Source organism: Chelonoidis abingdonii, chromosome 15 (genome assembly GCF_003597395.2).
Source record: "Chelonoidis abingdonii isolate Lonesome George chromosome 15, CheloAbing_2.0, whole genome shotgun sequence".
In the NCBI taxonomy this organism is placed as follows: domain Eukaryota; kingdom Metazoa; phylum Chordata; order Testudines; family Testudinidae; genus Chelonoidis; species Chelonoidis abingdonii.
Window position 1 is genome coordinate 17,174,225 of NC_133783.1, and position 25,682 is coordinate 17,199,906.

A 25,682-nucleotide genomic window follows, 5' to 3' on the forward strand; every position below is an offset into this window, starting at 1 on the left:
CCAGACAACTCTCCAATACCAAATTCTACAGGCCACTCCCTCAGATCCCACTGAGGAATACACTAAGAACTGCACCATCTACTCAGGACACTCCCTACACTAACACCGGAACAAATCAAGCATACCCTTAGAGCCCCGACCAGGGTTATTCTATCTACTACCAAGATCCACAAACCCGGAAATCCTGGACGCCCCATCATCTCGGGCATTGGCACTCTCACTGAAGGACTGTCTGGATATGTGGACTCTCTACTCAGACCCTATGCCACCAGCACTCCCAGCTATCTCCGTGACACCACTGATTTCCTGAGGAAACTACAATGCATTGGTCACCTCCAGAAAACACCATCCTAGCCACCATGGATGTAGAGGCTCTCTACACAAACATCCCACACACAGATGGAATACAAGCTGTCAGGAACAGTATCCCTGATGATGCCACAGCACAACTGGCTGCTGAGCTCTGTGCCTTTATACTCACACACAACTATTTCAAGTTTGATGACAATATATATCTCCAGATCAGTGGCACTGCTATGGGCACCCGCATGGCCCCACAATATGCCAATATTTTTATGGCTGACCTGGAACAACGCTTCCTCAGCTCTCGTCCACTCACGCCCCTTCTCTACCTACGCTACATTGATGACATCTTCATCATCTGGACCCATGGGAAGGAGACTCTAGAAAAATTCCACCACGATTTCAACAACTTCCACCCCACCATCAACCTCAGCCTGGACCAATCTACACGGGAGGTCCACTTTCTAGACACCACGGTGCAAATAAGTGATGGTCACATTAACACCACCCTATATCGAAAACCTACCGACCGCTATGCCTACCTTCATGCCTCCAGCTTCCATCCGGGCACATCACACGATCCATTGTCTACAGCCAAGCACTGAGGTACAACCGCATCTGCTCTAACCCCTCAGACAGAGACCAACACCTACAAAATCTCCACCAAGCATTCTCAAAACTACAATACCCGCACGAGGAAATTAGGAAACAGATCAACAGAGCCAGACGTGTACCCAGAAGCCTCCTACTGCAAGACAAACCCAAGAAAGAAACCAACAGGACTCCACTGGCCATCACATACAGCCCCCAGCTAAAACCCCTCCAACGCATCATCAGGGATCTACAACCCATCCTGGACAATGATCCCACACTTTCACAGGTCTTGGGTGGCAGGCCAATCCTTGCCCACAGACAACCTGCCAACCTGAAAACGTATTCTCACCAGCAACTGCACACCGTACCATAGTAACTCTAGCTCAGGAACCAATCCATGCAACAAACCTCGATGCCAACTCTGCCCACATATCTACACCAGCGACACCATCACAGGACCTAACCAGATCAGCCACACCATCACTGGTTCATTCACCTGCACGTCCACCAATGTAATATACGCCATCATATGCCAGCAATGCCCCTCTGCTATGTACATCGGCCAAACTGGACAGTCTCTACGGAAAAGGATAAATGGACACAAATCAGATATCAGGAATGGCAATATACAAAAACCTGTAGGAGAGCACTTCAACCTCCCTGGCCACACTATAGCAGACCTTAAGGTGGCCATCCTGCAGCAAAAAAACTTCAGGACCAGACTTCAAAGAGAAACTGCTGAGCTTCAGTTCATCTGCAAATTTGACACCATCAGCTCTGGACTAAACAAAGACTGTGAATGGCTTGCCAATTACAGAACCAGTTTCTCCTCCCTTGGTTTTCACACCTCACTGCTGCTAGAACAGGGCCTCATCCTCCCTGATTGAACTAACCTCGTTATCTCTAGCTTTGCTTGCTAGCATATATATATACCTGCCCCCCCTGGAAATTTCCACTACCTGCGTCTGATGAAGTGGGTATTCACCCACGAAAGCTCACGCTCCAAAACGTCTGTTAGTCTATAAGGTGCCACAGGATTCTCTGCTGCTCTTAAACAGAGTTTCTCTCTCATTAAAAGCTGGCTTTTGCAAGCAGGCTAAGAGCCACTGTTCTTTATTTATATCCATTTGTACATTTCTTCAATATGTATTTATATCTTTAGACAGCCTGTAGTTTGAATATGACCATTTCTCATTAATTTACTTCTGTTTTGTAATCTCACTTTCTTTGTCTTTGATAACAGATTATTTCTAGGAAATGAAGGATGGCCACAAAGACAATATGAGTTCATAAATTTCTCTTTTAAAACTAGGACAGGTATTTGCTAGGTAATTGGACAATATTCAATCTGTGTACATGTAATATTAATGTACATATACAGTAATGTATATTACAAAATGAATTTTATTTTTTTAATGTTAAAGTTACTAATAATATATATTCCTTAGCACAACACAGCTTCAAAGGGCAGTTTTTATTTTATTGTTTTAATAATGTTTGAGTTGTTTTGTTTAACCTTAGATCAGAAATACCTTTTAAGTGATGAGATTTGAAGGTTTATAGTTTGCTCCTGGTATGCAGTCATTAGCAAAGCAATAGGTTATATGTTGATCATATGAACTTGTGCAATCAGGTGATGGATACAAGGTCTCATCTTTTTAAGGACTTAATCAGGACTTAATCTCTTGGATGTCCTTCAGTCAATTAACCCTCTTGCTTTGCTATATAAAGCTTGAGGACTTTATTTTCCCCTCGAGTATAATGCCTAAGCCCCTTCGCCTTACGGGCCAGGCCTTCTGCCTAGGGAAGATGAGTTAATGAGGACAACTGCAATCTCACAGCAACAATCCAATCAGAGAATCATAAGCCCAGCAACAGCACTATTGTAATTTGCCTCAACAATACTGCTAACATTTTAAGAGAAGAAAACCATCCTCTTTAGCCACAATATAGCATTGTATCCTCTTCGTCTTTCAAAAATGCTATATGCATGGTGCTAGAGTGAAAAACTGACCAACTGAGAGTTTTGCCATTGACCTCAACTAGGGACAGGATTTCACCCCAGACTCTTAGGAACTGACCGAAAGTCCATTGTTCCAAAGGTCTCTCACTGACTTCAGTGGGACTTTGGATCTGGCCTTTAGCAAATATAGAATTTTATATTCAATTTTGTTTCAATTTCCCCTCCTCTTGCCTCCTTATTACTACTAGCGGAGTCTGTCCAAAGTATTAGAACTCCATCATGATCTGGGGTTAGTTTCACAGCAGCTAGTTCCAAGTAAACAAACAATATACTTGGGACCAGTTAGTCTGAATACATGTTAAAAACTGCTCTTTGGTCAATGCTCACATTTCAATTTCTAGTCACTTTCCAATGTTTTCTTTACTTCTGTCATCCTTATCTTCTTTCAAATTAGTTTATAAAAAAACATTAAAGAGTCCTGTGGCACCTTATAGACTAACAGACGTTTTGGAGCATGAGCTTTCGTGGGTGAATACCCACTTCGTCGGACTCTTTTCTGCTTTTACAGATCCAGACTAATATGGCTACCCCTCTGATACTTAAAAAAACATTGCCAGCTTTGATTATGCTTTTAGCTTTCTTGTTCTGAGGTGAAAGGGGGGGCGCGAGCAGCTCTTTTGGACACACGTGGCTATTTGATGTTGACTTTAACATTTGAATAGCTCTAATGCAAAGCTTGTTTGGTTACAGCATCTCTGGGTTTTTGACCCACAGCAGATTGTGCATGTGGCCTTTCAAGCTGAATTTATTGTACCTGTTCAGTGGTTCTTCTAACTGGACCTAAGAAATGGGAGATTCGACCAGAATTCCAAGAGTTTAGCTTCAAGAAGTATAACAGACATATAGATCAACATTTGATACGTACAAAATGATTATGAACTATTGTGCATTTAGCTGTCAAATGCATGCAATTCAGATGCCAGGCAGCTGACCATATTACTAATTATAGCTCAAATTTTGTAAGTTAGATAAACAGAAATAATTTTAAAGCATTTAATTTAACAACTCTTTTACAATTCTGAATATTCCTATTTGGTTTCCCCCAAAGTTTAAATAATATGAACACCTATCTTCAAAACAGCCTTTATCCATTGGCTAGTTACACCAAACTCAGATAATGAGTCTCAACAAAAGCAAACTGTATGTACTCTAAATACACAATGCTATAATTACAGTTGATAGCATGCAAGCTCTTTAATTTAATAAAATAAACGTAAAATAAGATCACCACTACACCACTTTATTTCCACCTGCATTAGGGCAACATGCCAGCAAAATGTTACTGAGCAATGCAGATATGGTCAACAGATCACATCTAAACGTACTAGAGAAGCACTGGACAGTTACATAACAGAAAGTATAAATTATGTACACTACTTCTTTTATAGTAATAACATAGTAAAACTAAGAATGGAACATAATCTATTTACTGCCTAATATATATTTTACAAATATAACAAGAAAGTAACACTTTGCACCTGTCTTTTTAAGACGATCCTAAACTATGCAAGTATTATCCCTATTTTACAGATAAGAAACAGAGGTTAAGTAACTTGCCAAAGATCAAGCCAGTGGAGAGTCCAGAACAGAACTCCTAACTCTGAGTTTGTTGCTAGATATTGTTTCCTCCCTATTTTCATATTATTATACCAGCACTGCACACAGTGTGGTAGACATTTATGATATCCTTTTTTCTTGTAACCAGGCATTTTGCAACTAAGAAGAATGTGGACAGAAAAAGGAAGAACACAAAATTTAAGAATTTGGAACAAAACATACTCTTTCCTAATAATTATAGAAAGCACTGGTTGCTCGTGAGGGTGTCCTACTTAGATTCTTTGATTGTGTTCCCACTGTCATAAGAGATGTTTTCCTCTCAACAGCCTTTTCATCTTTTCAGACTAGTAGAAAAACAGCAGTCTTCAGGTATCAGAATTTTGATGTGTAACAGCTTCAAAGTGCTGGTGGTTTCAAATTAAATCAAGTGATGGGAAAAACTAGGACTTCAGGTTTTCAGTGCATTCATGGATTCTCCTTGAAGATGTTTTCTTTGCTTAGGTGATAAAATATATAAAGGGAAGTATTTTTCCCCCACTTCTCTTTAATTGGTATTTTGAAGGCATATGCCAATATCCAAATAAGGGATATTTTAACTTTTCAGAGTCCTGTCCAGGAGAGAGCCACCTTCGTTGGCCCACAGTGGTTCTCCAGAACACTTTACCTATGCAGCCTGGCCAAAAAGGCTATTCTGAGGGATGTTTACTCAGTAGTACAGCAACATGCTGTATTTACTTACACATGCACATGCACACATTTATCTTAGGCTTGGTCTACCAAACCATTTTTGTCAGTAAAACTTTTATTGCTCAGGGGTGTGAAAAAACACCCCCTGACCGACATAAGTTTCACCGATGAAAGTGGTAGTGTGGACAGAGGATCTCCTGCTGACATAGCTAATGCTGCTCATTGGGGGTAAATTCATTATGCCGGCTCTCTCCCGCCAGCAAAGAGCGGCTACACCGGCGACCTTACAGGGTTGTATTGTAGGCATAGCCTTAGTTTGAAAAGCCATAAGCGGGTTGGTGCCTGTATTCCTCCCCTCATATATGCGGTTCACTCCGGTGTACAGGAACTTCTCTGTGCTGCATGGTCTAGCTCAGGGGTCATCAACTTTTCAGAAGTGGAGTGCTGAGTCTTAATTTATTCATTCAAATTTAAGGTTTCGCGTGCCAGTAATACATTTTAACATTTTAGAAGGTCTCTTTCTATAAGTCTATAATATATAATGAAACTATTGTTGTATGTAAAGTAAATAAGGTTTTTAAAATGTTTAAGAAGTTTCATTTAAAATTAAATTAAAATGCAGAGCCCCCCAGACTGGTGGCCAGGACCCGGGCAGTGTGAGTGCCACTGAAAATCAGCTCACGTGCTGCCTTTGGCACCCATGCCATAGGTTGCCTACCCCTGGGTCTAGGCAAAGATGTAGTTTTAGATACTTTCCCTATCAACTTTCCTACAATCTAGGAAGAGAAATGTCACCTTCTACACCAGGAGTGAATATATGATTACTTGCATTACTACATAAATCCTCAGATTTACTACACCTGGGCATCAAGAGCACAGTAAGAAGGACATGTCAAATGTTCTGAAACATTAAACATTATCTTACTGATTGATGACTGGGATGTCACTAAAGCTAAAGAAATAGTCATATTAGTGCCCATGGAGAGGTGATAAGGCTATAAATAAACAAATAAAAGGCAGACAATGTGGGATATAAAACAGATGGATAAACATGTCTATGTATAAAATATACCTTAAGCTATAAAATAATTCAAAGGGTCTTAGTGTTACAATTAATGAATGACTTACAAATTATACACAATAGGCCACAATCAGCTCAGTGATATCCATGGACTCCCTCCACTGATATTAGGCCATTATAATTTGACCTAAGTCGGTAGCAAGACTACACCTGGGTCTGCTGCATATAGAACAGCTTCTGTTTGACAGAAGGTTCTCCGAGGGCCTCAGAAATCTTCATTAAAATGAGATAAGTATGGGTACAATGAAAGAGACACATTGTTAGAGGGATGACTGCCAAGTTAACCAAGAGTGTTTGTGTTACCTGAAGGTGGTCAGTGACATAGAGCTAGCCAGTGTCCTGAGGTTAAAAAGTGTCTCAGAGTGAATCAACATGCTGAATAAAGTGAATTTCTATATATCGAATCTCTAACCACCACCACCACTCCTACCACCTAAAAGTCCATTAAAAGTAAGCCGTTTGTTAAATATAACAGGGTGTGCAGCATAGAGCACGATGTAGTTTTAATGCTGTCTGTAAGGAGAAAAACTCTTGAACATTCGTTATACAGACAATGCAGAAAAACTAGGCTGAACCTGAACTGTAAGGCAGACATCAAAAATTGCAGTAACTTGTTTTTTGATGTTCATGATTTTGTGAACTCAAAATGAAATTCAGTCTTAGAAATTTTTGTTCTTGTTATTTGTCATTTAAATAACTTCAACGGGGCAAATGGATGAAGTTTGAAAAAGCTCATCTAACTTTTTGATCTCTTCTATTTCATGACATACTCTTTGAAATCATTTTGATTTAAAAAACAGACAGATGCAAGATATCTTTAGGAACCAATCAGTGACAGAAATAAAAGAGAAAATCACAGCGCAAATGACATTAATGAAGAAACAGACTATTCTATAAATAGCCACTCTGTATATCTAAATCCACTACCCACTGAGATCCATGAAATGGAAAGTATTGAAGTTTTGGGGCCAGATTCTCTCTCATGATCCAGCTCTGGCAGCACAATGGGCCAGACGCTAGCTGCATTTGGCTAGTCGACAGCTTTCCCAAGAAGGTAAAGGGAGTGCAATGTCCATTGAGATACAGCCAGCATAGCCAATTCCAACAATACTACCATCCCAGTCCTGGCACAAGTCGTGTGCTGGTGTGTGGCTGGAACACCAATAAACTCTGCCAACTCTCTTCAGAGAGTTGAAGACAGTTGCTACCTGGAGAAAGTTAGAGCAGCCTAAGTCAGGGCCACAGCTGAAACTATGTAGGACAGACAATCAGGGAGTCATAACCAACTCCATGAAAGCTGACCCTTTATCTATAGTAAAAATCTTACCATATAAGCGCAAAGCATGAATTTGTAGCATGTGGATGTTCTGGTCTATAAACACTTTACTTTTTCAAGCTATAGATGACTATATCAAAATGGAACTTTTGGTCAATCCAAAGGTAGGGATGCCATACACTTAATTGCCCACAAATGTGCATCATTCTGCAAAGTATGCAAATGTCTGAACTACTACTTGCCATCAGCCTACCAGAGTGCAGGGATCTGCATGATCACTGTAAGCATATTTTAAAAATATAATTATGCAAGTTCCTCTACTTTTGACTGCAGCCAAAGGATTTCTAGCAGCCAAATTCAGCATTCACAATGCCTCCTCATTTCTGACGCTCCTTTCCACTCTGTCACTCCAGCTCAGCTCAGCTCAGATACCTAATGAAATTTAAGTTAAATGTGGAGGGCACATAGAAAGGGTATTGAGGAGGGCGTAAAGACCTCCCAGTAGCAAAGGATTTACCATATCTAAACAGTGCTTAGAAGAGGAAGAACACACTTCATTAAAAGCACAACCTGAAGTGCTTCCTTTCCACTGTGCTCAGAATTTCCAAACAGCATCTGAAGGACAGATATATTATACCTATCCTCTATTTACCTACATATGCTTAAGTGATGTTAGAATAAACAAAGGTGGTGTGTGTGACTAAAATATGAATTACTGACTTGAGGTTTTCCATCCAATAAGCAGCATAAATTACCACCTCTGGGATTGTCAGAATTTACAAACCTCAAATAGAGGATTGCATGTTTAAGAGCAAGGTCATGTTCAGTATGAGTAAACTGGTGTCTTTTCATGGATTTCAGTGGACTAGTACATGGCATCTGCGAGTTCCTCATGTTTTTATTTCATGCAAAGGATGACACACACTTCTGACTATCATATTAGGCTTCATGCACACTACTGGCCCCTACTGGACGAAACATAAGATTTGCATAAGAGCATCCCTGTCTCCATAGTGGCAGGCCTAGAGAAGGCATAATACTACTGAATGAGAGTCTTCCATGAGCTCAAGGTGATAGGCAGCCTGTATTGGGAGTGGTTGCTGGCAAGTTCCTGGGGGCATTTTTGAAGCATCACAAACAAAGTCTCTAAATGTAGCTTTTAAATCCACAATACGGTAGCCATGAGGAAGTGTTTTGGAATCTTCATACTCTCTCTCTTTTTCACACCTATTTATAATCACTCCCCTTTCCATTTCCCCTCTGCTCTTTTGCTGTCTCAAAGGGCCAGTTCAAAATGTCTAAAAGATTTTAGAGCATGGGACATAAAGTAAATTTTAGATCTGTTTAAAAATGGAGAACTCATTATCACACAAACAATAGCTGTCTTGTCTACTGTGGCATCACAATTCATATGCTTACCATAAGTACTAAAATAACCAGGGATCCTACAGTGCAAATGATACATTTTCGTTTCCATGACTAAACAAAGTATAATAAAGGGCCAGATTCAGATACCATTACTCAGAGTGAGCAGTACCTTCTTCTGTGAGTAGTTCCATTAGTTTCAACGGGATAGTTACAGAGTAGGGTATACACTACATTGAGTTAAGGTATCAGAATCTGGTTCAGAGAATCTTGCTTTGACTGCAGTTGAAATTAGCTTTGAGGAACTATCTATGAACACTGGTTCCAATTTTAAACAAATCCTTTCTACCTTGACCATCTCTCTTTACTTATGGGGTAATTTTCAATTAAGGATTAAAAAGAATTTTAAATACTAAAAATAAGATTTAAATTTGACATATAACCATTAAGGTATAACAATTAATACAACTGCATCTTTCTACATCCAAATAAACTAAATAAATTTGAACAAAAAGTATTGGAAGAACAGCACAACATTTAGCTAAAATAAATTAAATAATGTAAAACAGACAAAATTAGAATGGTATTGAAATAGTTCTCAAAAATGATTTCCAAAGATTTCTTTGAGTCTACGATGGAATATACTGTGTCAGGTGGTACAATGTATACTGTATCTTCATACAATGACAAGGACAAAAATAAAGAGTTACTCAAGGCACTGCATATCAATTATTTAGGTGCTCATGTACATCTCTATGAACTCAAGGGTCTCCTTGAGTGCAACAAGTGCATGCGAGAAATGTGTGACACTATTAAATTATGTTTGGCAGATATTTTGTATACGCAGAAGTAGATTTTTTTATGTGTATTTATTTGTGTGAAATTTCACAGTTTCTGCTATAAACAGGGGTTATAAACACTGGTTTCTAAAGCAAAATTGGTGAACTTCATCTTACTTGGCAAAACTGTGGATTTTTATAAATGCATGTCAGCAAACATTTTCTCTTTAAGCATCAAAAAGAGCTTCCAACAAAAAGAGTTTTTCACCTGACTATATTATTTTTCATTTGAATTAATAAAATACCAAAATAATATATTATTACTCTTTACATTCATTTATGCACATTTCATTTCAAAACACAAAGTGATTTTAAGCTATCTGTACAGGATAAATGTAGCGAGCAACCTGGAGATTAGCAACTAGCCACCTTCCAAACATTGATTGACAGCTTTATGCATTAGAAAGATTTACAGAATTTGCCATGTGATTCTTAATATTCAGGCAAGAACTCTAGGCCTGATTTTCATGATTATTGAATGCCCATGACTCCAGCTGAAGTCAATAGGTGTTACTGATGCTCAACACCTATGAAACGCAGGCCCTCTTTTTTTAAGGTCTCATCCAAGAGACCAACACACAGTAAACTGGGTCTAATTCAATGTCTTTCTCTTGGATGGATGAAATGCTGACTCACCTTTAAGCAGGATTTCAGTGTGTGGTTCTAGGGAACCTAGACGTTTCAAGCACAAAGCTTAGACCTCTAAAACAATTACATTGCAGAAAAAACTACGCAAACACCAAAAAAAATTGTAGATAACTATTTTGGAATCCCACAAAAATGATTGTGTGTTAGTGAGAATTTCTTCATGTTGTTCTCAAAGTCTTGCTCACAACTCAAGAGAACTCACAAACATCTCAGTCTATATACTAAGCATTATTCTGGGGAATTTCTGCAACGTCCAATAGGTCACCAACCTTGGGGGCATTCTAAGCTTAATCTGGATCTTTTGGACCAGTACAACATAACTGTGGACAAAGTGTAGTGATTTACACCAGGACTATACTCCTAAATCAGAAAGACAGTGTTTTACACACACCTTGCACTGGTGTAAATGATCATACCAGGTGCAGGACAATGGTGAATCCAGCCCTTTTTTAATCAGAATTCCCATTTAAATCAATGTAGTGTCTGCATTTGGAAGAATTAGGCCTTATGTATCTTTGTGTGGGTTTAAGTTTAATTAAAAAAAACCAATACAAAACCCAACCTTTTAAAAAGCACTTTTCATCAGTAGATCTCAGAGCACTTCACAATCTGTCTACTGACCTTATAATTCACACTTGATTGTATTATTATATATTTGTATCATTGTAGCACTTAGGAGTCACCCCAACTAGCTCTCTATTTTCTTTGGTACCCCTTATTTAATTGCCAACCACAGCATGGGTCATGGAGATTTACCAGATCTTCACACCCCACCCAGTGCAATTCACTGTTCACTTCAAAAGTATCTTAAAATACATCCATTCATTCCCATTTCGAAAGCGAGGTAACAATTTGGAGTCTATGCCATCCAGAGAATACAGTCATTATTATTGTTTTCTCCATTCACAAGTCACATTCATCACCACTTAACAGTAAAACTGGCTCTTCAGCTCATTTTAAAATCCATAAATTTCACAGTTGCTACTCTTTAACAAAAGGTTTGATCAGTTCTGTTGTTAACAATTTCTAAGGCTTGTAGCAACATAAACTTTAGTGAATGAAGGAAACTGCGCCAAAGGAATTTGGTTTACAGAATCATAGGACTGCAAGGAACCTTGAGTGATCATCTAGTCCAGTCCCCTGCACTCATGGCAGGACTAAGTATTATTGTAGTGGGGTGGTCACCCCGCTCCTGCCCTGAAGGGCTTAAAACAGCCCTGGGAAAGGGCTGTGGCAGGGGAAAAGCCAGGGTGATTGGGGGAAGCAGCCACAGCTGGGGCCACGCCGCAATCAGGCCACAGCAGGCCCTATAAGAGGGCTGAGGGCCAGAGGCTAAAAGGAGAGAGACACTCTTTAGCTTCAGAGAGAGAAGGACCTGGCTGCCTGGGAAGTTGAGGAGGGTACCTAGGGTGAAGCTGTGTTGGGGAAGGGCAGAGGGAGCTGGGGAGCTCCAGCCTAGCAAAGCCCCAGGCTGCAGACCGAGTTAAGGGCCCACAAAGGGTACTGGGGCTCCAGAGAGGCAGCCCAGAGATAAGCAGAGGCTGCTGGTCTAACCCCCCTTGCCGATGAGTGGTTTACAGACTGCCGTCTGCCCCAGTGAGCGGGGTTTAAATGGAGACTGGCAGTAGCCACTGAGGGAAGGTGGGGATAGGGGGCTGGGAATTCCCCTGGGAGGGGAGACCCAGAGTGAAGGGGTACCGCAATGGGCACAAACCCTGGACAAAGGGCATCAGGGTCTGGGAAGGACACAGGGCCAGCAGCAGGCGAGACATCGGCCTGCAGAGGGCAATCTGGAGGCTGGAAAGAGCTGATTCCCTGGACAACCAGCAGGGGGCACCGCAACAGTGAGTTGTCACCCCGCCACAATTATCCTCAAAAGCTTCAAACTTAGGCCATTTCATACTACGAAAACACCAGTACTTTACATTTTGGCACATGGCATGACACTTTAAAAGTTATACAAAACTTATTTTCATTTTTTTCAATGCTTGTTCAACTATAGCATGTTTTAATTTTGCTTAAAAGAATACTTTGTTACCCAAGTTTTATGGGGAAACAATTTCTCCCTGGGGAAAAAAGAAAAGACAAAGGGACAAATTCTCATCTGAGTCAAATCAGTATAGTCTCAATGATCTGGCCCAGAGTGTCATTTTAACAATCTTTCTACAACATGAAGATCATTTATTTCACAGGTCATAAACTCCCCCCTATTGCCAACATGTATAGTATATGTGTACATACACACTGTGTGCAATGTGAGACCACTATTTACATAACAATCAACACATATGCACAGTGACTCAGATAAGCATTGGGCCTAGGAGCTGAGATGCAAAATAGCGAAAGGGGAAGAAGTGGAGGAATTAAACTTGTAGATCCCAAGAATGTAAATTCACAAAGCCGGACAAACTCATTTTCTTTGTTTAACAGATGGATGTAGAAGTTAAAATTGACTAGGACAACCTTAATTAATGCAGCTAGCAATGATGTATTCTTTCAAGGGCTGTCGTGAGTGGAGCAATTGTTCTTATAAGCTGAATTGGGAAAAAAAAAAAACAAAAGCCACACAATAAGAATTCAGCATTACTTATACATACATGTTAAGAGAAAACAAATGAAAGTAAGTTTTCCTTTGACAGCCCAGTTGTGCTCAGCTTTGTGGTTGCATAACTTTAAGCACATGAATAGTCTTGGCGAAATCAACAGGAATCCTCATGTGCTTAAGCACTTTACTGAATCAGGGCCCAATGGGAGGGCACAAAGAGGCCTCCCTCTTACAGCCCGTGAAGGAGATGGGCAAAACTGAGTAACTTACACTCACCTGGACACAAGGGCCGGGCAAGAACAGTGCTGCTAGCCACTCCAAACGGGGACAAACACTAGTCAAGACCCCTTTACACCAATCAGTGAGGGGAGTGTTTGCTGAATCCTCCAAAAAGGTGGCACAATGTCTTCCAGAGTTACGTCCAATACAGAACTGTTCCTAGAAACGCAGTGGCCCTCTTAGTTACCTGCCAAGGCCTGTTTCATGCCTCTGACACAGTTTTCCTGGGTACAAGTGGAGGTCAAAACTAAGGGCACGATCCATAGCCCACTGAAGTCTATGGAATGACACATTGATTTCAATGCAAATTTGATTGGATTCTAAACTCTAGATTCACTTTTTCTTTGCCACAAGGCAATTGGTTATATTCACAGATCTGCTTCATATTTTGAGCCGCAACATTGATTTTATTTACCCTGACATGTGAGGATGCCAGTATTGTCAATCTCAGATGTTCAAAAACAATGAGACACAAAGTGAGTGAGGTAATATCTTTTATTGAACCAACTTCTGTTGGTGAGAAAGACAAGCTTTCGAGCTTACGCAGAACTCTTCTTCAGGTCTCGGAAACTTACTCAGAATTCAGAGTAGCAGCCGTGTTAGTCTGTATCCACAAAAAGAACAGGAGTACTTGTGGGACCTTAGAAACTAACAAATTTATTTGAGCATAAACTTTCGTGGGCTACATCCCACTTCATCGGATGCACAGAACAGAACATATAGTAAGGAGATATATATACACATACACAGAACATGAAAAGGTGGGAGTTTCCCTACCAACTCTAAGAGGCTAATTAATAGAGTTGGTAAGGCAATTGCCACCTTTTCATGTTCTGTGTATGTGTATATATATCTCCTTACTATATGTTCCGTTCTATGCATCCGATGAAGTGGGCTGTAGCCCACGGAAGCTTATGCTCAAATAAATTTGTTAATCTCTAAGGTGCCACAAGTACTCCTGTTCTTTTTACTCTGAATGTCACAGCTAAATACAGGATGGAACAGATTGTTTAGCATACAAAAATAAAAAGTCAGATGCTGAAAATCGTGAGATCATCTTAAAATCAAACGATTGAAAAAAATAAAATTCTGATTATGTTTTCTAGCCTTGTGATTTTTTGCCTCTTTAGGCTGTTTTTCAAGCTTTTCTTCACAACCTTTAGGCCTTGTCTACATGGGGAAGTTGCACCAGTTTAATATAAATCGACTTTTAAACTCATATAATTAAACCAGTGCAAATCCCTGCAAGGGTACTCTTTTCAGTCTAAGAGTGCTTTACTTAAACCTGTTCCCAACTGATTGAAGCTAAACAAAAAAAGCCACTTCCACTGAAATTAAGTGTCCACACAGAGATTTGCAGTAGTTTAATTACATTCATTTAAATGTATACCTTAGGTTATACCAGTGCAACTTTCTCATATAGACCATTTAAAATTATATATATATGAGAGCTGGGATTCCCTTATGTTCAGGAGCTGGGCTTTAAGTAAACATCAGATATCATGAGACTCATGGTAAAATTGCCAGGGTAACATTGGAATCCACAACACGCAGGGTGGGATAACATCAGTTTTTAAGGTATCACAAATGGCAGCACTAGGTCCTTCAGCATAAACACACTATTACGAGTTCCACTAGAACCAACTAGCTCCTTAATATTATACACAAATGGAAACCACTTCCACTTCGCTGAATATTGTATAAAACATAAAATATTCAGTATGCACCTAGACTTACATTTTTCTTCTACAATATATTATAATTAAACAAGAGACTTCTGTCTTTATTGAGGGCTGACACTGAAGAGAGCATTTAAATCCTTCCTAGATGCTGGCATATGGGAAACCATTGCTAGTTTTCATAGCCAAAATTGTGCATGATCTAGGGGAACCTTGTCAGAAGCAGAACAGTCAGATAATTAAATCAACTGTTATTCTTAAAAGGTGTTCCAATCTTTTTTGTTAGGGTAAAATTTGCCCTGATGCACTTGGGCTACACCAGTCAGAATCTTTCCCCAATTTTAAAATACATTTGAACAGAGTAAACAGCGAAATCTGTATATCGGTCAACAGATGCATCTCTCTTATTTTCTGATACCATTTCTTTATTTTGTTATACCATGAATAAGAAACAATTAACAGCTCAATATTCATAAGTGCATACTAGAAATTTAAGTGTGCAAATACAAGTGAGAATTCACATGCATGCACACTTATAATGTCTTCAGTCTGTCAGTTAAACCCATGATAGTGTTATACATGTAACCTTCACATTATTGTTATACACAGTTTTAAACTCACTTTAGCCATGCTTGCATATCATGGTAACGTGATTAATTTGTATGTGAAATGAGTGCACATCTTATGTATCATCACTGCAATCAACTATGTCTTCATTGCATGCTTAAAATAGACACATGCTAATACGCACACACAGTTTTGAAGATTTGATCCTACAACATAACGAACTGAGTATCACCTAACAAGATATTTGTCTGTATGTTTTTAGAGAAAATCTTGGCAGAAATTTTAGTACATGGTAAAGTGCCAAATAATTGAGAAAGCCGTGAAATTTATTCCTCAGATTACAATCCTACCATTACACACAAATGACTATCAGTATGACGGGGTTTGGCATCACCAGTTTGTAGAGACTTTGTGGTCTCACAGGCCTGACTTTCCAACCATCTCATGCCTCAATCTCCTTACTGTATAAATTATCTAGGGATATTAGCACTCACTGGTGTTTTAATGCGATTTGAAGTCCCTAGAGGATATTTGCATATATTGCTCAAGTAAAGGGTTAGTGCTGTGCAACATCATGTGACTATAAAAAAACCTGAGTATTGCTTGCTTGTGGGTGGTGCAGAGGTACATAAAGAAGTGACTCAGAACTCATAGTGGAAATAATGGTTATTCTAAATACCCCTCCTTCCGCAAGAACTACAAAACAACAAACAACAACTAGAATGTACAGTAATAGTTTATGCCTGGTGTATGACAGGCATAATGGTGTCCTTTTTGTGAGTAATACACCTGCACATGCACAATTTTTCTTTCCCACTTTTTATAGTCAGTGACAAAGTTACTGCTTTTTCTGCATTCTCCTAATAAACTTAGTATGTCTTGAATCTGCAAGTCCTAAAAATACTGCTAAGAAAGAATTCCAAATTGATCACCAACCTCCAGCATAATAGGAAAAAAAACATTGTTGGTGTGAAACCTCTATGTTCTATTTGTTCTATTTTATGAAGAAACAATATACTGAAAAATCCATACATTTACAATAAATAGATTGATATTTATCCAGGTCCCACTCTGGTTGCTAAGAGATTTCCCTTCCACAGCATTGTGTTGTATAAACAATAAAGCATTTTTGTCCACAAAGCAATTGTCTCAGATCTCTGAATCAAGAGGCTATTATTGCCACATCTCTTCCACATTTTGCCAAGTAAATATGAATGAGCACAAAGCCAGCATATATATGGTTGTGTGTGCTATTGTTAAACTTAAGCCTATTATAGATAATATTGGTTCTCTAAATTCTGGACAGAGTTAAATGTGATACTATACATTTTAACTCACACCTCAAATGAAAATACATAGTGGTAGGCCAGATCCTTTAAATTTGCATTGTTGTGTTCATTTTCAGCTGAAAAATGATAGCTACAATGCTACAGACCTGCATATTACCATAAAATCAGACAGGAAAAAATGTTACATATTCAGACCAATTTTTGATGTGAAATCTGCCCCAAAGGCAATATCCTAATTTTGTGCTTTCATTTGTACCATAAAAAATACTGAGGAGACCTTTACATGTATATTTAAATGGAAAAGACATCTATAGTTAATATGCTGCAGTACCCTCACTGCAGCCATCTAAACACAGCCTTCTGATGTGTTCCCTAGAACAGAAGACAGTGGGTTTCTTAGTGCTTCTCATTAAGTTTAACACTGCCATTTCAGAAGAAACAAGAGGAAAAGGCAGGAAAATGTTGACTGTTTTCCATCCAAAAGCTGCAATATGTTAAAGGAAATCTACATGCCTTTCAAGAAGCACATGCATGGCTGCTTAGAGCACACTAAGATTATCTATCCCTTAGGGAATTTCACAAAGATACACAAAAATTCTATATAACCACACTTCTGTATAACCACACCATGGGCTTTTGGGCAATTTTTACTAATTGCAACCAATGACTAAGAAATCACTACAGGGCCTTATCTAAATGGACTAGTATACAAAGTGTCATTTTTAAGGACATACCCCCACAGAACTCATAAAGACATCATCTATCATCATGCCACTATCCTCAACTATTCTGTTTTATACCTTGAGAAAAATAAAAAAAGACCACTATTCAAATCTTAATTCAACAATCATCAATCTAGTATACTGAATTTTTCAGGTCTCAGTGTACCATAGATTTCTGCATCCAGGATAATTACACAGCAGAGAAAAACAAGGCTCTATGATCACAACCACATTTTAACCTAACAAAATCAAGTTGCTAACAACAAATTATTGTGGTTTGATTTTCCATGTAATTTGTCTTTAGGAAAAAGGAAAAACAACAAAGCATTTCAATTCTGTGACATTATTCTCAAAATGGATGTTTTAAGAGCCAAGCATGTGACATAGTCCCAACACAAAGAAAAATCTACCCTCACACACATTCACAGTAAGTAGGTATACATAGGCTAAACTATTTATTCTGTCAGTTAAAACCATGACAGTGTCATACATGTAACCTTCACATTACTGGTATACACTATTTTAAAGTCACTTATAGCCATGCTTGCATATCATGGTATTGTGATTGATTTATATGTGAAATGAGTGCACACCTTCTCCATCATCACTGCAATCAACTAACAGCCGATTAAAAATTCAATTGCTTTGCAAACCCCACAGTTCTGGTTTGCAATGTTATTTTACAATCTTAACCAATTATTCACACAGCTATCAAGTTACATACAAGAATGATCTCTGATAGCTCATTTGCAATGTAAGAAAACTGAAACAAAGGAATGCTTGTAAGAATTTGGTACAAATCTATATACCTTTCTCTTCCGATCCCGGGATCTTTTCCTGTGTTTTCTTTTTTTCTCATTTTCTTCATCAGCAACAATTTCTAAATCCCTGTTTTTCTTTAGCTGTGAGGCTGCATGAGCCATAATGCACTAAAAATCCTTTACAACAATGATTCCTTGTAAAAGGTGATATCCTGAGGCACCTTAAGAAGCCCTTTCAGCAAATGTTCCAATGACTGGAAGGATATCTTAGATCAGAGCCAGGAACACATTCAGAATCCAAAGATCTTGTAGAAGCTGGCAGGCACTACAAAAATGCATGTTTGCATATTTTCTTTCTATACCTTTCTGTACCTGAACCTTTATAAAGCAGTGCAGCCATTGTAATGCATTTAACGTAATGAAAAAGACAGCTGGGACAGAGAAAGCTGTATTATGGCTGTATCCCCTGCCACCAGCTGGAAGTGTCTAAGTGATTCCACTGAAAGGGGAATGCTGAAAAGGAGGGTTTTATATTAAAAAAAATTCCAGAACAACATATGCTGCATTATATATTTTTTTTTTTTACCAATTTTGAAATCTATTATAAAAACCTATCCAAAAAAAGGAAAGTTCATTATCCATACTTTCCAGCTAGTATTGCATGGTAAGTCACTTAACCTACAGTTAAATGGAGCAGCTCCTACTTTAGGTTAACTGCTGATGGTGACAAAAAATAAAATAAAAATTTCATTTTACCATGGAGACCCTGACTGCATTATGTAGAAAACAATGCATGCATTGCCATATCTTCACAGTGTGTCCTTTATGCTGATTTTTCAATCCCACTGCATTTTGTGGGAGAGGATTACTGAAAGCCCTGTTGTCTTTTTTTTTTTTTTTTAAAAACCCATACTTATTACAACACATCATACAGATAGAAAGATGTGATCATGCTAGTGTGTGAAACAGGCATTTAATTCATAGGAGGTTTCCTGGCACCATTCTCTTAATATGGTCAAGAAAAGGGGGATCTGTGTTACAATCACTATCTCAATGTACTTAGAATTGTAGCTTTAAGCTTGTATGTCAAGGCTCACTTCAAACCACCTTACAATTTTTGCCACCTGAGTCCTGAATAACTGCAGCTTTTGACTATTCATTCTGGAAGGTAAAATAGCAGCAGCATGAGGGGCCTGCAGGAGGATCTTTTACTAACAGGTACACAGAACAAGGCACCCAGTAAATAAGGCACCATATTTTTTCCACTCAAATGTGAACAACAAATAGCTTGCCTAGAAGTTACTATTTTTAACCTTTTTATGGAATATATAATGCCTAATGAATGTTAGCATTAGACTGATTTTTTTTTTTTTTTTTTTTAAGAAATCAAGGTAGAAATTGCCTTACCAAATAAAAATAGATTTTCAAATGACTCTGAAATTTTATTTGTAAGAAGAAAAACAGTATTTTATATAAAAGTAAAAAATCATTTGAATTTGCAGTGCAATCAGCTAAATTGCACTGGATCTCCAGAGCTGTGTACAAGGTAGAGGGTCATATGAGGTCTTGTTCTGTCTTCTCTGGAACTAGATAGCTATTCTATGGAGCCCAGGTTGTGAATTCCAATGAATGACATGCATCTAATAATAATAAAAAATAATAATAAATAAATGACATGCATCTGCTATACCTCCTATGTCACTTGGATAAAAGTAAATCTTTTTAGAATTTTTAAATCTCAAAAATCATCTGAAAAGCCAACAAGTGTACTTATGCTTGGCTACCATGTACATGCTCATTAATGTAGCAGAAAAGTTGCATGGTAGAAATCTGTAATGGATTTTATGAAGAGATGCTCAGAGATGGGGAGCTCGCAACCTATTATGGACCTTCCTTACTGATTCAATAAAACCATAAAAGCTGCACCCATAAAAGTAAAAAAAAAAAAAAAAAAAAAAACNAAAAAAAAAAAAAAAAAAAAGCCATAAAAGCCAATCAAAAGCTCATTGCAGGGTCACATTGATACATACCAGTAACTGTCCATCAATGACTAATAACAGTTACAAAGTTGTTCTTGGGGAATGAAATGTTTTAAATATCTGATTTTGCACTAACAGTGACTATTCCCCATTTAAGCATGAGCTATAAACCTTAAATATACTTGCTTCTATTTTTAAATATTCCAAGACTGTATGTGGGAAAGCTGACATCTTGCTGCCCATTAGCTTCCGGGAGACCTACCATCTTGCACTTCCTGAATACACTCAACAAAGCCCATCTACCTTCACTGTCATAGGCTATCTTCAACATTTAAATAACAGGAAGTGGGAGGTTCTGATTATAATGTTCCATAGCCATAAGTGGTACATATCTTTGTCTCCTAAATTCAAATTATATACTGCAAATGATGGAAGCCTGAACTGGCCACAAGGTTCACTGGAGAAGGAATTTTTTCCCAATGGTTAGCAAGCAGGGGTTACGAAAATCTAGGGAAGTGGGTAGTGGCATTGGAACAATTTTTTATAGCGGAGGTGCTGAAAGCCATTGAACAAAACTGTAAACGCTGTACATGATGGAAACCATTTAAAGTCAAGAGGTGCCGCCACCCCGCCCCGAGCACTTCTAGTTCCAGCACCCCTGGAAGTGGGGGAGCTTTAGGGAATCAAACACGTTTGAGATCAAGAAATTAATGGAGATAATGTGGTATTCAATTAGAGTTTTGATTCTTCTCAGAACTTTTTTTTAAGATGTTACATTTGATTCTTTTGGATCAAGAGCACGCAAGTTTACTTTTAACTGTGCACAAGCACACTGTCTTGCTGAAAAAAATGAAGACCATTATTGACTTGTGTGACCTTAAGGAGCCATTTGTTTTGTTGGTGCCAGCTTGTATACACTGAGTTTCACCAATAACAACTACTAAGGGCCAAATTCTGGCTTTCACTTCAGTAGGAGTCACATATGTGCATCCAAAGACAAAATTTGGCCTTAAAGATCTGGTTGCTAATCTTCACTGCAACAGATATGGTCATGCAACTACATATGAATTAAAAATTCATAAATGCAAAAGAGTTTGCAACATAATAGCAAAAAGTGCACATTAAGGTAACTTAGCCAAATGCAGGACGCCCAGTGGCCTGATGTGACCCAGTGCAGCAATGAGTCAATCAGAAACCAAGAATGTCTGTCAGGGTGGGCTGGCGAGGGAATGTTAAGTCCAGCAAGGATTCTGCTGTGGAGAGGGACTAGAAAGGAAAGTTGGTCTGAGGTACTGTGGAAGGAAAATCTAGAAAATTGGCGGGAAGGGGGAAGCTTTGGTGAGGAAGGAAGCTAATCTTGTGTTTAAAGCACAAGACTAGCATCCAAGTGACCTGGGTTCAATTTCTGGCTCTGCCACAGACTGCGTGTGTAAGCTCTGGGCCTCAGCTCCTCACCTGTACAATGAAGTTAATGATATTTCCCTCTCTCTTAGATGGTAAACAAGGTTTGAGAGAGAGAGAGAGAGAGAGAGAGAGAGAGATAACACAGCAATGGGAGCCAGGTGAGTACAAAGAGATAGAACTGAGTGCATGGCTACACTGGACACTTCAAAGCGCTGTTGCGGGAAAGCTCCCGCAGCAGCACTTTGAAGTGTGAGTGTGGTCATGTGTGAGCTCTCCTGGTAATCCACCTCCACGAGGGGATTGGCTCCCAGCGCTCGGAGCCCGTCTACACTAGCGCTTTAAAGCGCTCAGACCTGCTGCACTCAGGGGGGTGATTTTTCACGCCCCTGAGCCAGCAAGTTAGAGTGCTATAAAATGTAAGCGTAGACAAACCCCAAGTCTCTTTTACTTCTCTCCATCCTCATCTTGGGGTTGAAATAGTGCACTAGCTCCTGCCTCTGAAAACGTAAATTCAAATTTTTATTTAATCAAAAGTACTGTGTCACTTATTATTTTCCATTAATATTTTTCAGCAAAACATCGGTTGCTTCCTAAGCCTTTTAAAATTTACTGGTCCGTGATTTATGACTAAATAACCTAGTTAAAGGGAAATAAAAATAATGTATTGCTATATTTTGTATGTTTTAAATACTAGGCATGGTATTTTTACATGTTGGCACAAGAATGATTTGTGCTTACGAAGGTTAAAGATTTAACAGCACCAAAAATCCTTATTCACAGGCTAGATTTCATGCATGCAGATATAGTTTAAGCTTCCACTAATGAGGATAACTCTAATAAGTGAGGATAATAAATGACCTTGGCCATTCACTCAAAACACACAGAAGTGTGAGGATTTCACCTCTCAGCCAAGCCAGTTTAGTCCTGACTATATCTTCAGCCAATTAACCAACTCAAGCAAAACATGTGGCTGTTTTAGTATGTGGATTACAATCACTGCTTGAACGGTGGAGCTCAAACCTGTCGTTGCTGAAGTGGATTTCAGAGAAAGTGTCTTTTAAAGTTAAGATTTCAGAGAAGTGGCATCTTAGCTAGTGAACTGACAGTCAAAAGGGAACTATACCCTTTAGTTTGGAGTAATAATGGGGGGACTTTGTGAAGCCTGCAGCCTGAAGTGATATTGAAGGGAGAAGAAGTTTTTGAGTGAAAGTTTTTGGACAGTTACTGAAAATAGACAATATATCCAAAATCTTTGCCTTATGAACAGCCATACTGGGTCAGATCAAAAGTCCATCTAGTCGAGTATCCTGTCTTTCGACAATGGCCAATGCCAGGTGCCCCAGAGGAAATGAACAGAACAGGTAATCATCAAGTGATCCATCCCGTCGCCCATTCCCAACTTCTGGCAAACAGAGGCTTGGGACACCATCCTTGCCCATCCTGGCTTATAGTCATTGATGGACCTATCCTCTATGAACTTATCTAGTTATTTTTTGAACCCTGTTATAACCTTGGCCTTCACAACATCCTCTGGCAAGGAGTTCCACAGGTTATCTGTGTGAAAAAATACTTCCTTTGTTTGTTTTAAACCTGCTGCCTATTAATTTTATTTGGTGACCCCTAGTTCTTGTGTTATGAAGAGTAAATAAGACTATCTTCTTTACTTTCTCCACACCAGTCATAATTTTATAGACCTCTATCACATCCCCCCCTTAGTCATCTCTTTTCCAAGCTGAAAAGTCCTAGTCTTATTAATCTCTCCTCATATGGCAGCTGTTCCATACCCCCAGTCATTGTTGTTGCCCTTTTCTAAAGTTTTTCCAAATCCACTATCTCTTTTTTGAGATGGGACGACCACATCTGTGTGCAGTATTCAAGATGTGGGCGTACCATGGATTTATATAGAAATACTATAATGTTTTCTATCTTATTATCTATTATTTATCCTTGGGAATAGGTGAGTTGGCATAACTGTCTGAAGTTGATATGGCATAGGAGGGCTAATATTTGGATGGGGTATGCTTATTGTCATCCCATGTGTCATAGTTTGCTTCTGGGAGAAATGGCACAGACTCTAGTAAACTTTATTAAATACTTATCTTAAGGTTTTGTTAAAACAAAGTTATTTGGACTTTGTTTACAGTGACAAAATTAAAGAAGTGACAAAGGTAATTTTAGTCAGAATGTACCATACACTATAGACAAGCACCATAAAGATAGGTACAATGTAAAATTTACACTTTAAGTTGTTGTAAGGATAATATCTGCAGTTCATAGCATCATGCTATTCACAGAATATGAAGAATGGCTGTAAGGTGTGGTGGGAAAGTAATTTAACAACCTTGCAATAGAAAAGAGTCGTTTGCTTTAGCATAGTACATGCATTAACGTATTGTTTCCAACTTTAACACCAGGGCTGTCAATTAATCACATTTAACTCATGCAATTAACTCAAAAAACTTAATTGTGATTAATCACACTTATAACAACAGAATACCAATTGAAATGTATTCAGTATTTTTGGATGTTCTTCTACATTTTCAATATTGATTTCAGTTACAACACAGAATACAAAGTGTACAGTGCTCACTTTACATTACTTTTGATTACAAACATATGCACTGTAAAACTGATAAACAGAAGAAATAGTATTTTGCAATTCACCCCATACAAGTACTGAAGTGCAATTTCTTTATTGTGAAAGTATAACTTACAAATGCAGATTTTTTTTTGTTACCTAACTGCACTCAAAAACAAAACAGTGTAAAATTTTAGAGCCTCTAAATCCACTCAGTCCTACGTCTTATTCTGCCAATCACTAAGACAAACAAGTTTGTTTACATTGATGGGAGATACTCCTGCCTGCTTCTTATTTACAATGTCACCTGAAAGTGAGAAGAGGCATTCGCATAGCACTTTTGTAGCCACTATTACAAGGTATTTACATGCCAGATGTGCTAAATATTCATATGCCCCTTCTATGCTTCGGCCACCATTCCAGAGGACATACTTCCTTGCTGATGATGCTCGTTAGAAAAATAATGCGTTAATTAAATTTGTGACTGTACTCCTTGAGGGTAGAACTGTATGTCTCCTGTTCTATTTTACCCGCATTCTGCATATATTTCACGTTATAGCAGTCTTGGATGATGACCCAGCACATGTTCATTTTAAGAACACTTTCACAGAAGATTTGACAAAATGCAAAGAAGGTACCGATGTAAGATTTCTAAAAATAGCTACAGCACTTGACCGCAGGTTTAAGAATCTGAAGTGTCGTCCAAAATCTGAGAGGGAGGAAGTGTGGCACATGCTTTTAGAAGTCTTAAAAAAAGAGCAACACTCTGATATGGAAACTACAGAACCCAATCCACCAAAATAGAAAATGAACCTTCTGACTCAGATGATGAAAATGAGCATGAGTCAGTCCACACTGCTTTGGATTGTTATCAAGCAGAACTCATCATCAGCATGGAAGCATGTTCTCTGGAATGGGAGAACGCATGAAGGGACATATGAATCCTACCGATCTGGCACTTAAATATCTTGCAACACTACCTGCAACAGTGCCATGTCAATCGCTGTTCTCACTTCAGGTGACATTGTAAAAAAAAAAAAAAAAAAGAAGGCAGCTTATTCCTGAAAACTGTAACCAACTTTGTTGGCGATTGATGGCTGATCAAGAGTAGGACTGAGATGACTTGTAGACTCTACAATTTTACGTTGTGTCTTTATTTTTGGATGCAGGTTTTTTTTGTACATAATTCTACATTTGCAAGTTCAACTTTCATGATAAAAAGATTGCACTACAGTACCTGTATGAGGTGAAATGAAAAATATTTTTTTTGTTTTTTATAGTGTAAATATTTGTAAAAAAATTAATATAAAGTGAGCACTGTACACTTTGTATTCTGTGTTGTAATTGAAATTACTATATTCAAAAATGTAGTAAACATCCAAAAATATTTAAAATAATTGGTATTCTATTATTGTTTAACAGCACAATTAATTGCTGCTAATGTTTTTAATCGCTTGACAGCCCTAGTTAATACTACATTCTAAAGACAGATTGCTGAAATATGTT

General features: G+C 38.5%; 1 protein-coding gene across 1 annotated transcript in view; it reads right to left on the reverse strand.

Moving 5' to 3' along the window:
• ANK3 (ankyrin 3) overlaps positions 1–18,683 on the reverse strand; it is a 548,067-nt gene extending 529,384 nt beyond the window's left edge. The window contains exon 1 of the mRNA XM_032786555.2: positions 18,264–18,683. Within this exon, the coding sequence (XP_032642446.1) occupies positions 18,264–18,377 (114 nt within the window). The 5' untranslated portion in view covers positions 18,378–18,683. The remainder of the gene's footprint in view (positions 1–18,263) is intronic.
• Between the last annotated feature and the right edge of the window lie 6,999 nt (positions 18,684–25,682).